The following is a 13,283-nucleotide window of genomic DNA, read 5'->3' as shown; positions in this document are numbered from 1 at the left end:
ACATCTAGTCTGATTTCTTTCGAAATTCTAATATTTATGTGTAGATTTCTAATTTACTTGTTCTCAAATAACAGGAAAACAACTAAAGAAGTGTAAAATAAAAGATAAGGAAAAACTCTTTCGATTCGTGCTTATACATCTAGTCTGATGAATTCAAAACTCTAATATTTTGGTTTTGTTTGGTCACTCTAAAATTTCTTTGAGTTAGACGGTCATTGGACTCGGCAATTGGATTGAAGGAGGTGTTAGTGAATACTGGTGTATTCACTATTAATTGCTTTGCATAAAGTTTTCAAATGAAAGGTAAGAAAGCAAATCAATTTTGGTTTAACACTTACTATAATGTTCATTTTCTTTTAACAAAACTAATGTCCCATTTGTTTATTTGTGCGAGTAAAACTGGTGTTGGCCTAAGTTTCAACAATCACAACAAAATGGGACGTGTAGTAAGGAGGAAATCTATACACAATCCTGGTAAGTTACTATCGAGATAAGTTAATCAAGTTTTAATTCGGTGTAAATTTTTGCTTTCTGCTAGTAATGTTAAGTAGTTATTTAAAGTAAACCTTTTTTTGTTAACAATTTATAAAAGTTTACCAAAGTCCAAAACTCACCTTATAGTAAATAAAAGTTATAAATAGTATGGAAAAAAGTTTGAGAATAAACCTACTGATGAGACAGTAGGTTTTTTTCAAACATAAAAAACCATACTAAATTATTAGAACAGCATCCTAAATTTTATAAACAAAACGTTTGCTTTAAACCATACCAATCCATGAAACTTTTTCACTCATTTAGTTTCTCAACTTCACCATCCTCGGCAGTCTTTTCATCATATGAAACCATCCTGTTATCATAACACAAATCAAATTATGTTTTCGAAAACCTCTTACATTACAAATAAAGTATATATTTGTAAAATACCAATTAAAGTTAATCAAGAATAGTTACCTTCCAAAATGTGTCCTACATGAAACGACTCATTTCAAATTCTGAAAAAATTTCTTGAATACGACGTTCATTGTTTCCTTCTGAGGTTTTCCTGATGATTTTGACAGTTGAAAGTTCTCAATAATTCGCCACTCACCAAAAACAATAAGCATTTGGAATTTGTTCAACTGCTGCTTCTTAATAGTAGCATGAATAAGAGAACCCTATAATGGAATATTAAACATAGTAATTAAAAGTTTGGTTCACTTTCTTGTATGACTCTTATCTTCCATGTTGTTTTGAAGGCCTTGAGCTTGGAAACATGTGTGAAACCATCGGTGGCAGCCATGACTTATACCAAGGTGAATTTATATTCTCTTTGTTCGTATGTTTGATGAGTTTTAAGATTTCCAATGTATTCTATGGTTTATATAGCATTTTAAGTTGGGTTTGGTTGAAAGGTAGAATATTTGATGCAATGAATATAAGATATTCTGTTTTAGATTTGATTTTGGGGTTGATACGATATACCATAGTAAGAACTGGGATTCGATCCAACTGTTTCTTTTTTTAGTTCTGAAGATTGATATAGGCTAGAAAATTACGAAGAACAAAAGGTAATCAATTTGAACTGGTTGTTATGATTGTTTGAAAAGAGAATATTTGTGATTAACTGTAAATATTTGCAGTTAATGTTTTGATATCATTTTGATGATTGATTAGATACGGAAGAGGATCATCAGGGATTGCATATTATTAGTTGCCATTTTTCTAGTACTTGCGGATTTTGATGTCGTTTGGATTTGATTTCTCATACAGGTTTAAGAAGAAGATAGTGTTTGGATACACATCTAATATATCTACGATCCGAATGATATAATACCAAACAATAAGGATCCGCGTCCCATCTCCAAATATAATGACTTCGTTGCCCTTATAAATTTTTTTAACAAAAAAATTTTCTCTTCTTCCTTGCTTAATTCGTAGAGGCAATATATGGAATTTTTTGTAAAGTTTTTTTTTTCTGCTTGTGTACTCCCCAATTAGTAGTATAGATAGATAATCTCAATCAGACTATTGTACCAGAGAGACCTATATATATAAAAATACCTAATGGGTATAGGCAACCTTTGATTTCCTCATCAATAACAACCAGTTATAAATTAATCGAAGAAGCCATGACTACGAAGCCTACTCCTAGCCCTCTCCGTGCATGGTGGTAAGGCTCAATATCCGTTAATAATATTATGTAATATAACCAACATAACACTGATTATATAAACCGAATTATCTGATCCTCTTAATGGTTTGGTTGTTGCAGAGTGAACCTAAAATTCGATATTGCGATGATTATTATCATACTAATCTTCAACATTGCAACGACCAAGTATGTAATAGCCCACAAGATTCCCTTAACCGCAGGTGCTACATTTCTCTCTATTTCGATGGATTCGGCTTTTCTCTCCGTCTTGACTTGGCAAGCTGCAGAATATATGGATGATTCAGTACGTGATTCCTACTTGTTGGGACGTAGTTTTCAGACTTTATGCTTTGGTTATTTCCTCGACCTCTTCTATGCTATCTCTCCTCACTTGGCTCTAGGCTTGGGTATACCTTGTTTGATATGGTTCGTAGTTACCATGATTGGGCCGTCTCTATGCATAATAGTGCAACAATTACGTTATCGGTAGATGTCTAGGAATCAACCAAAAGGGGCATCGAAAGTTGATATTACTGTTTAAGGTGTAAAATTTTAGGGTTTCCTTTCTCTATTTTTTTTTTTTCCCTTTCTCCTCAAGTTTTCTATTTTAGACTATCAATTGTATTCGAAAATATTTGATCCTTATTTTTCGTTATTTCTTCTATCTAATCAACTTTGAAATACCATAACAAATCAATATATGTTTTTGAATACATAGAGTTTTTTTTTTTTTTTTTTTGGGGATAAAACGAGTACATAGATTTGCTCAAGAGATTTTCTAAATCTCTGAAAATCTTACGTGTGCAACAAAAAAATTTTCTTTTTAAAGCACTAATTAATAAAAAAGGATATTAATTTATCTATAATATATCATTAACGTATACATAATTATGATGAGAGACTGCTTTGAACATGTATCTAAGTAATCAAAATCGAGTTTGAATAAATCTCTCCGCAACAATTTCGAGATCCTATAGTTGTTGTACATATAAGAAGTCTTCTCTAAGGTAACTTCTGTTTCTTACCCCTGTTTCTCCTCTGTTTTCTCCCTGTTTTCCTCCGATTTTTCCCTTCAGTAGTATTCTGCTGCTCTTGATATATCCTGCAAAGCGAAACGAACGAGCAATTGATATTGTTGTTAGTCTCAAGATAACAACATAATGAGAGAGAGAGCTAGTGACAAAATATGTTTTGGTGTATTCAAATTTTTACTTTAATATTCCTAGTGGAGACTCAAGAGCATGATCATCGAGTAGCCATAGGTTAAAATCTTTAAAGCGTTTCATCTTCTTGTCGTAACCGATAATGTAGTTATTGTGGACTATGACATGTTTCCCCTTTGTCTCATTAACCCATGTCTCATTCCTGAAGTACAATCCTCCTGATGGGAAAGCTGATTGTGGAAGCAAGTAGGCATCTACCTGTTTAATAGAAGATCACAACAAGAGTTGAGTATGAATTAGAACAACTGAAATCAACATTAGAGATTAAAACCAAAGTCGTACCTACTCATAACTCCTCTTACTTATCGATGTTTGATTACCAAAAATGTTTACTCTCTAACTCTAACTCCTAATGTTTACTTAGACCAGCTTTTTTTAATTAATAAACTAGATTCTGATACCATATTAACTTTAAACTTCCATAAGCAGATGTGGAATTTGGAGGAAGTAACATTACATACTTGATGAGCTGTTTTGTGAAGTGCTCGATTAAAAGCAGGCTGATCATGTGGTTTCTTTGCCTCCGTGTTAGACCAACGTTGAGCTTGAATCTCCTCAACCCATTTCTTCATTAGAAGCTTTGCACCATCAGTTGAACGCAAGAAAATCATGCAGCTACATACGTAAGTCACTCCGCTTGGACTCAGAGGTGGTAGATCATGGGAGTGATTCATAGGCTTAACCTGGCAGCACCAAAATCAGATCCAGATTCCAAAGATACATAAAGACTCTAAAATGCAATAGATTGAGATATGTTACATACTGCAATCATGTCATCCATGAAGTATACGTCGTGGCTTCCTTGTAAATAGTCAAACGGATCTTGCAACCAGACCATATCGACATCGTTGTACATAACATTGTAACCTAGCTCCAAAATGTTCAAGAGATGTTGTGGCCTCCGAGATGTCAAATTGTAGAAACCCTGGTCGAATCTTTTAAATTAGTTAAAGAAAGATCCGGTTATTCGCATTCTAGTATGCTTATTAATAGATTATCACATTGGGTGTAACTCTTTTTCGTATCAAAGTGATTGTTATGAATATTAAAGTTAAGTATATTAATATAGCAAGCTGATCATAAAGGTGTTAACACTCTCGTTTTACCTGTGAACCAAATTTGTGTGCGGACTGAGGATCCAACGCTGGAGGAATGAGAACAGCATGACCAGGCCACTTCTCGTTGACTTTGTAAAGAGTAGCATAATCTTCAGCGATCACGAGAACTTTTTCATGATGCTTCTGTCTAGAAATGCTAATCAACCAGTTGCTAAGAAAAGGCAAGAAAGGGTAGCTAACGGCACAGACGATCACTGTCTCGTTCTTAGCCACAAACTTAGCTGCTTGAGCAAGGGAATAGTCGCGCCAGTCGGAGATCGATGGTAAAGAAGAAGAAGGAGCAGGAAGAGAAGAAGATGTTGTTGTGTTTGGAAACAGGAACAAGGGAGATTTAGTTAAAGGTAAGAATACACCAAGGATAACAAAGAGTGCTAGAAGGAGAAGGAGGAGGAGACCATTGCGGTTGAGAAGAGAGATGGGACGGTTTAAGATTGGACGTTGTTGTGGCTGCTGCGCCATGGAGACAAAATTGGAGAGAATTGTTTTTCACAAGTCGTTTGTGATCTGATTCCAAAAATGGGATAATATGAGAAAGAAACAAAAAAAAAACAAAAAGTCAACGACAATCTTCAGGAGTAACAACGTGTAGAGATACTCAATCTGCATTATTAACTATTAATGTATGACAACGTGAAGAGATAACCTACATTATATTATATACATGTTTGGTCAGAATTAGTTATCATGTTTAAATGTTGTGTACGTGTAGATGGAAACATCAATAGTTATTAGTTTACAATTATGTTTATGAGAAAAGAGTACCGTGGTTTTAGATCAAGTAATCATAACTTTTCTTACTCGTGGGTAAGAATTAGCTGTCAAGTATCATTTTTGTTTAAACTACTACTCATTTCATATCAGTTGGTTGGAAATTCAGATCCGATTCCGGAAGGGAGAAGACCTAGTTTACTCACAGATTTACTAACTGATTGCTTTGCATGTCGAGAACCATTGGAAAACTTTACCGACGAATTTTTGACAATATGATCCTATGCGTGTATTTCTAAACGAATTGGCGAAAGATTACTACAGTATAACCTCTATAAATTAATACTCGGTAAAATAATAACCTCTATAAATTAATAAATTTTTCTGGTTCCAAGTTGGGATTATTGTAATTTTAGACACTATTCGATAAAATAATAAATTAATAACTTTTTAAAAAATCCCATGTACTAATATGGTCCCATCAATATCATAAATTAATAATCAAATAAAATAGTATATATATATATATATATATATCTAAGAAAATCTAGTGAAATATGAATTTATTGTTGTTTGTTTGTTCTTGAATTTACATTCTTGTTGGAGAGCATTTCTAATCTTTCTGATTGCATCAAAAACTTCTGGTGTTGTCTTCTCAAATCGCATCCAAAAATTGTAGAGAGTTCTTGACGCGATAATTGCTTCCTTTCGTGTAACTGGTTCTAAAAGTATCGTCGTATCTTTTTCAACTTCATCATCACCTTGAAAAATAGTAGCAGAATTTCTTCTAAACTTTGAATTTCTGATAAAAAAAATTTCTTAATAAATTAATATTTTATTAATTAATAAAATTTCATGGTCCCGACCTTGTTAATTTATAGAGGTTCTACTGTACTGTAAAATTCGATTGAAAATTAAAGACGGTTCGGATAGATTTTGAATGACTAAAATATCATGTTCTGGTAATGTGACGACCTATACCATAATCTCATAAGTAGTAATTGTCCGACGTGTCAGACATTAATTAATTAATATTGAACTTTTCAACTCTATATAATAACAAGGATTGAAAAATACAAATATGTTAATTCTATATAACTATATTAGGATAACATTAGGATATTCAACTTGCATGGAAATACTATATATATATATATTATGTTTCAAAATATATTTTGCTATATTAACTAGCAAAATGTAGTAAAATATTTTTATAAATAGCATAAGTTTTGTTTCCAAATTTAACATACTATCTCTAAAGTTTTTAAAATAGTATTCTATTTTAAGATTAAATTCATAAACTTTAAAAACTAAATTTAACCTCTTCAAAACTATATCCTAAATGTAAAATAAAAAATTTAAATAAAAAAAACAAAATTAAAAATTAATTTAAAATATTGGAGTATGTCAAATGATATTATTTTTAGAAGTTTATGATGTTAATCCATAAAACTTGTTTTAATAACAGTTGTGAGATAAGTTTGTGACTATCAGCTTGTTTGTTTAATACTCCCCGCGTCGTACAGCAACAGCGACACCGAACAGCGACACCGACGTCGGCGATGTTACTAGTTGCTAAATATATATGGACGTCGGCGATGTTACTATGGCTCACTGATATTTTAGGCGACACATAATATGCCTTATACGTTAGTACGTTACTATCATTACCATTAAGTGACTCCTCTCCACACAATTCTCTACATCCTTTGCGCATATTTGTGTTAAGCAACTGTTTTTTTTGTTAAAGGGTATGCAATTTTATAAACTAGAGTCTAAATAGACTATTCTGGATTTAAGCCCATACAAAATCCCAAAGGCCCAATCCACAAACATCAAACCGAACTAAACCATCTAATACAAAATTGACCCGGTTTCACAAAACCGAACTAAACCGGACGACCTGAAACCCTAATCTACAACTGAAAAACACAGTTGCAGCCGCCGACCATAGACTGCAGATACTCGCTGGAGTAGGACTTCCGGTGAGCCTGGACGGCGCGAGTCGAATAGAGATGGTGATCTAGGATTCGTTGCCATCCCGCCACCGTAGAGCCGTTTTGAGAAGGAGGAAGAAAATTGAGCTTGTCTTTGTCGAGGAGTTTCCTTGCGCAGTCGTGAGAGAGCAAAGCAGTAGGGAGTAGATCAGGAGACCTATGACGGTGGCTTAGCCTCACCAGATCGCAGACTACCTCCCCCATCGTACAACAGTCCCATGAAACCTCCAGAATCTTCAATCGCCCGACCTAACCACCTTCCTCTCTCGTTTCTTGCCGGGAAAACCTCCTTCTTCCACTCTGTGTAGCTACACTGTCGGTAGAGCTCTTACAGTCGGTGTCTCGCAGATGCTTCTCCTCGCTACAACTCCCTTGATTTTGATCAGATTGTTCCGCCGAGATGATGCCGCAGACTACGGATGAAGTACCATGAGCTTTGGAGTCCTCGTCGTCGCCGGAATCGACGGAGAACTCCACCATCGGTGCAAGAGATCATGCTCAGAAGAAGAAGAGATTTGAGAGAGAAATCGCCGCGAGTGAGATCCACACGACTCTCTCTACTTTTTTACTTTTTGGAATGTTTTGTGCTCTTCAAGTGTTAAGCAACTGTTTTTACTTCATTCTTTTTTATTGCGGGATTTAATTTCAGCGATTGGTAAAATAACAAGGCCATTGATATCTGACTAGCGGACAAAGTTTGTAGCTCTGGAGTGGTCTCCCAAGATGACCTTTAAGATGTTTGCAGTTAGCACCCTTTGTTTGAATCCATTAAAAGAAAAAGAATTTATGTTAATTAATGAAAACAAAAAATAAGTATAACAATTTAAAAAAAAAAAACAGTTTTTTTCTTGCTTCTTTTTCATTATGATGGTTTTCAAATTCGAAATCTTTTATATTATAAATCACAAGTCACTTGACCAATTATATCTTGCCACATCAGAATTTAGTTTTTTTTAAATAAATCAAAAAAAATTATCACACAACTGAAAAAAAAGAAGCTAAGCAAAAGAAAGAAAGCAAAAAAAAATAAAATTGCTGATTTTTCTCCCACTCTCAACGTTCAAGTTGATTTTACAACTGATTCCGCTTCTATTTAAATCATAATTCAATTTCTTTTATCTGTAATCTTCTCTTTTCCATAGTTTTGTCTTTTTTTGATCATCTAAACTACATCTCCTCTGTAATCGTCTCCTCTCCATTCATATATTTTCCTGGTTGCTCATCTAAACTGCAGTTACAATTCTCAAGGAGGTATATGTTTAAACTTTTGTTCATATTCATAGATTTTCTCTTGAAGTTATATTAATTATGATTTTTATATATTCAGTTGGAAGATCCTATTTCTTGATGAGGAGGGGAATTGAGATACAAAAAGAATGTTAGATACTGATAGCTCATATACTGGTACTACCTTCACCTCTACCATTTTTTTTATTTATGTAAATATTATAACAAAATTCATTGCAATAATACTTTCTTACAAATTAATAAGTATTTCTATATATTATTTGATCACAAAATAATAATTTTGTGCATAGGCACGGGACAAATACTAGTACATATATAAATTAGTAAAAATTCCAAGTTATCTTATATAATATGATAAGGTTTTTTAAAAGTTTGCCTATCAGTACGACATTTGGCGCTTTATTTTTGCAATATGTGTACTTTACATTAATTTTAAGTTTAATCATTTAAATTTACTTCTTTAGAAAATTGTTCATTTATTTGATCTTCCTTTATCAAATCTTTAATTATTTTTTAGTTTCTATTGTTTACTCTTATTTCATAGCAACAATCTCTATAGTTTACTTTGGTTAAAGAAAAAGTAAGGAATTTAACAAGAATAAATTTCGTCTATTTTCTTTGTTACGATTTATAAATTTGTCACTAATTTTCCTTCGTCTATTTTTTGTTTAATATTATTTCATAGTAAGAATCTCGAAGTAAACCATATTATAAAAATATATTTCGTCTATTTTAGGTTTGTATGATTTATAAATTTCTTACTAGCTAAGTTTACTACTTAATAATTTTTCGGTTACACATGTTAATATTTACTATTTATTAAACTAGAATAACTTAATTTTTTTTTACAAGAAGAGTTATAAGAAATTGTCATTTGGCACTCTAATTTTTTTAACATTTGTCAGTTTCTTTTAATTTTTAATATAATAAAAAGACACATTATTGCTAATTTAAAGCTTACTCCCTCCAGTTTTTTTTACTTGTCGTTCTAGAGCTTTGCACACAAATTAAGAAAATAGATCAATGTTCTATTATACCTCTTCTTTAATACATTTTCTAATTTTTTTATTGGTCAAAGCATTAAAATAGTTGAGATAAAATTGGTATTTTTACTAAACATATGCATTGGAAACTTAAAATGACAAGTATTGGAAAACAATATTTTTACTCTAGAATGACAATTAAAAATAACCAGAGGGAGTAATATTCTACACACTTTTTTTTATTTATTTAGGGCATTTCATTTGTTCAGTTTCTTTACATGACATTTACTTTCGCTCAATCAATTACCTTTAATACATTATGAGTGGATGTTCTCTTTTTTTCAAAATTGTTCATGTTGCAATAATGCATATATGACCAAATTAATTATAATTAATATATTTTATAACCGTATTTATTGTCATAAATGTGTTTACTCAGAATAATGTGAAAAATTGAATTTTTGACAAACTTCAAACAGTTTAGTGTATTATATATGATCCAGTGGTCACTAATTCTGGAAAAGATTTTACATAACCCTTCACCGCCCAAAAGATATGTCAGTTCTTAAAAGTTTCTCTACATAATAATCAAGAGAACGATTATTCAGTACGATGTGTCTGTCTTTTCCCATCATTTCCCATGATATTCTTTTATTTTTCTTGTATGATTTTTTTTTTAAAAAAAAAACATGATATCTTGCAATATGTGTGTCAATGTTCTATGACTATATGAAAAAATCATTTACAAAGCCATGTCAATGTGTTTTTTTTTGGTATCAGAGTCATGTCATTTACAAAGCCATGTCAATATCTTTCAAAAGGTGATGTTTTATGATAATCATGATTTAAAGTTTTTGTATTGTTTTGTAATGTGATTTTTCAACTTTCGAACTATAGTTGGAAGTCTTTTAGTGATGAAGATGAACCCAAATGCTCGACTCCTAAAGCACAATCTCTTTGGTTTTGAACATTCACTCATAATATTCTAGCTAAGTCCCTTAGGTTTCTCCTCTTAAGTCCTCTTCTTCAACTACAATATAGTTCTAAGCCAAGTTTCTGTTTTGTAAACTTGCTTTGTTTTCTGTTTCTAAAAGTTTTTCATCTCCATACAAAAAATATTTTACCTCGCATAGTAATAAAAAGATTGAGTCTAATTTTACCGTCACATATTTCTTGAGGCCTCTTTGGGAATCCCCTCCCACACTCTACAACATCCTATCAAATTACACGGTAAAAACATTATAGAGACCTATTGTAAAATATTATATATAAGCGTTGGCAGTGTAATGAACCAAAAGCGTTGGTTAATGATATCGCTCTTGGACCAAATGCAGTCAAAGTCTTTGTCGATGTGGTACATGGAGGAGATACATTCCTGTGGAGGCCTACACCACAAATTAGATACCTTGGGGACTCTGTGAAGTCATTTGTAGCATGGCCTGCCAATAAGTGTGTTTTAGAAGATGCATCAGAATCAACTTTCTAAAGGTCTCCTACATCATCTATAAAAGCACCAAATGGTATAAATTCTGCATCTCCAGGTTCTAACACTCCAAAAAAGATAAATCTTCCACTTTCTCAGTCCCCACTCCAAAATTCTCAGGTACTTTTTCATATGGTATAAAGTGGCTCTTATTTTTCTGTTAATCGAACTGTAATATAATGGTTTCTTTTGTAAATATTGTAGAATGATATTGTCAAAGAAAATCAGAAGTGCAAGTTAATTGAGATTAGCGGAAAGAACCAGGTGGTTGCTGAAGGACATTGGGCTTCAGACAACCCGGACCAGACTGTTCATTTTGTTCCCTTATGGCCTAATGCAGTTAAGGTTTGGGATGACATAGTGAAGGTGAATGCTGCCGCAGTTTGGAGGCAGTCGGCTGAAATTGAATGTATGGGAGATGCAATTGGGACATCCATTGCATGGCCAAAGGATAAAGTGATGTTGTGTTAAAACTTATCAGGTTTACTCTACTACTGTTTCTGTTTGATCTAAGACTTGAATGATGAATTTGAATTCTGTAATGAATTGTTGAATTGGTAATGTAGTGTTGGTTTGAGACATGTTTGCTAAATCAGGTTTCAGGGTCCTATTCATACAATTGGAAGCTGCTAGCAAGCCATAACATTAATGAAATATATTGTAAAATACTACAACAAAACAAAGTGCTGCAACAAACCAATAATTAACACTTTCCCAACGCTATAATGAAACAAATATAGCATCAATACCGAAAGCTATCACAAAATAGCATAATCAATAGCAAATATAAACCACTATTATATAACAAATATAGCGTCAAAACGAAAAGCTATCATAAGATAGGCCATCCATAGCAAACTGAAAAAATGTTATTGTATAGAACTTACAGCGTTAATAAAAGAAGCTATCATAAGGAAGACCAATTAATAGCAAGTCAAAATCAAAGCTATCATATATTTAAAATACGATAACAAACCCAAAAACGCTATCATATGTATGCGACCTATTATAGTTGTCGCTGACATAGCGTTTGATAATTCGCTATTAATGACATATAATAGCATTTCTCTATTGCTAACAAAACCTATATTTCTTGTAGTGCATCAATAGCTTTGTCTGTCTTATCGCTCGACGAATCTTAAAATGAAGGAGAAACCTTGTGTATGTGTCAATTGAGCACAACACTGGTCAGTCATAACATTTTCCGATAATAAAGACGTTGCCATATGATTAGCTAGACCTCGTTCGGGTATGATCCGATTGATAAACAATTAGAGGTACTGTTTTTTCTCATTTTATCATATAGCATTAGGTAATATGATCATGAAAAAATTTTATAGTACAATATATGACCCATGAGCCTGTTTTAAAAACATTACTGAAATACTTTGGAAAGTCAGATTTTATTCATTCACATAATATTGATATTTATACAAGTTGAGATTGTCTAATATAATAGACTAATATCAGAAGTGAATATTGTACATATATACAAACGTAACCTAATACCCCCGTCGCAACGGTGGTACGTAGTCTCAAACACCAAGCGTGGACAACAACTTCGCAAATGTTAGTTCGAGGAATGCCTTAGTAAACAGATCAGCCACATGGTCCTTTGTAGAAATGTGCTGTATGGCGATGAGTTTGGCCTGAACATCATCACGAACCTGGTGACAATCAGACTCGTTGTGTTTCGTACGCTTATGAAACATTGGATTAGCAGCGATATGAATCGCAGTCTGACTATCACAATGAAGGTCAATCGGGTGAGGATGATCCACACCTAATGTCTTAAGAAGAGCTTTCAGAAATTTAAGTTCTTTAAGAGTATATGCCATAGTCTCATGTTCGGCTTCGACAGAAGAAGATGACTCCGTCTTTTGTTTCTTTTCTTTCAAGAGAACAGAGAGGCACCTAAATATAAAATATAGGCCGAGAGAGAGCGGCATGTTAAAGGACAGAAATTGTAGTCGGAATCACAATAAGCACTAACATGAAGTTCGATGTCGGACCGAAGAAAAATGCCTTGGGCAGGATAGCGTTTGAGGTACCGGACAAGACGGCCCAACTAAGTAGCGATATTCTTCCGAGTTTTCAAACGTCGGTCCTTCAGAATAAGCGAGTTATTGATTGAGCTTTATTGGGACAGGGGAAGGCTTGGCACCTAAGAACCCTTCTTCGGTAATTCTGTCGAGAGCGTATTTTTGTTTTGAAAGACAAAACCCATACGGACCCCCAGAGACTTCAATACCGAGAAAATATTTCAGCTTACCCAATTCCTTCATGTGAAGACACTTATTAAGCTGAACCTTGAATTTTTTGATGGCATGGGGATACTTACCAGCAACAATGAAATCATCCACATATACGAAAATATGAGAACAAGCCTGTC

General features: G+C 33.1%; 1 protein-coding gene and 1 long non-coding RNA gene across 2 annotated transcripts; one reads left to right on the top strand and one right to left on the bottom strand.

Moving 5' to 3' along the window:
• Positions 1–90: 90 nt before the first annotated feature.
• Positions 91–1,946, top strand: LOC147925366 (uncharacterized). The gene is made up of 3 exons (XR_015583774.1): positions 91–474; positions 1,236–1,292; positions 1,750–1,946. It is a non-coding gene; the product is annotated as an uncharacterized LOC147925366 (long non-coding RNA).
• A 1,020-nt stretch (positions 1,947–2,966) lies between these two features.
• LOC104758988 (UDP-D-xylose:L-fucose alpha-1,3-D-xylosyltransferase 3-like) lies at positions 2,967–5,099 on the bottom strand. Its single transcript, XM_010481964.3, has 5 exons — positions 4,461–5,099; positions 4,118–4,279; positions 3,816–4,037; positions 3,344–3,552; positions 2,967–3,233 (listed from the first exon to the last, which is right to left on the bottom strand). Exons 1-5 carry the CDS (start codon positions 4,929–4,931, stop codon positions 3,134–3,136), a joined length of 1,164 nt encoding a protein of 387 aa, XP_010480266.1. The 5' UTR covers positions 4,932–5,099; the 3' UTR covers positions 2,967–3,133.
• Positions 5,100–13,283: the final 8,184 nt, after the last annotated feature.

This window comes from Camelina sativa, chromosome 16 (assembly GCF_030686135.1).
Source record: "Camelina sativa cultivar CO46 ecotype springtype chromosome 16, ASM3068613v1".
NCBI classification, from domain to species: domain Eukaryota; kingdom Viridiplantae; phylum Streptophyta; class Magnoliopsida; order Brassicales; family Brassicaceae; genus Camelina; species Camelina sativa.
The sequence above is the reverse complement of the archived record's forward strand: the minus strand, read 5'-3'. Positions and strand labels throughout refer to the sequence as shown.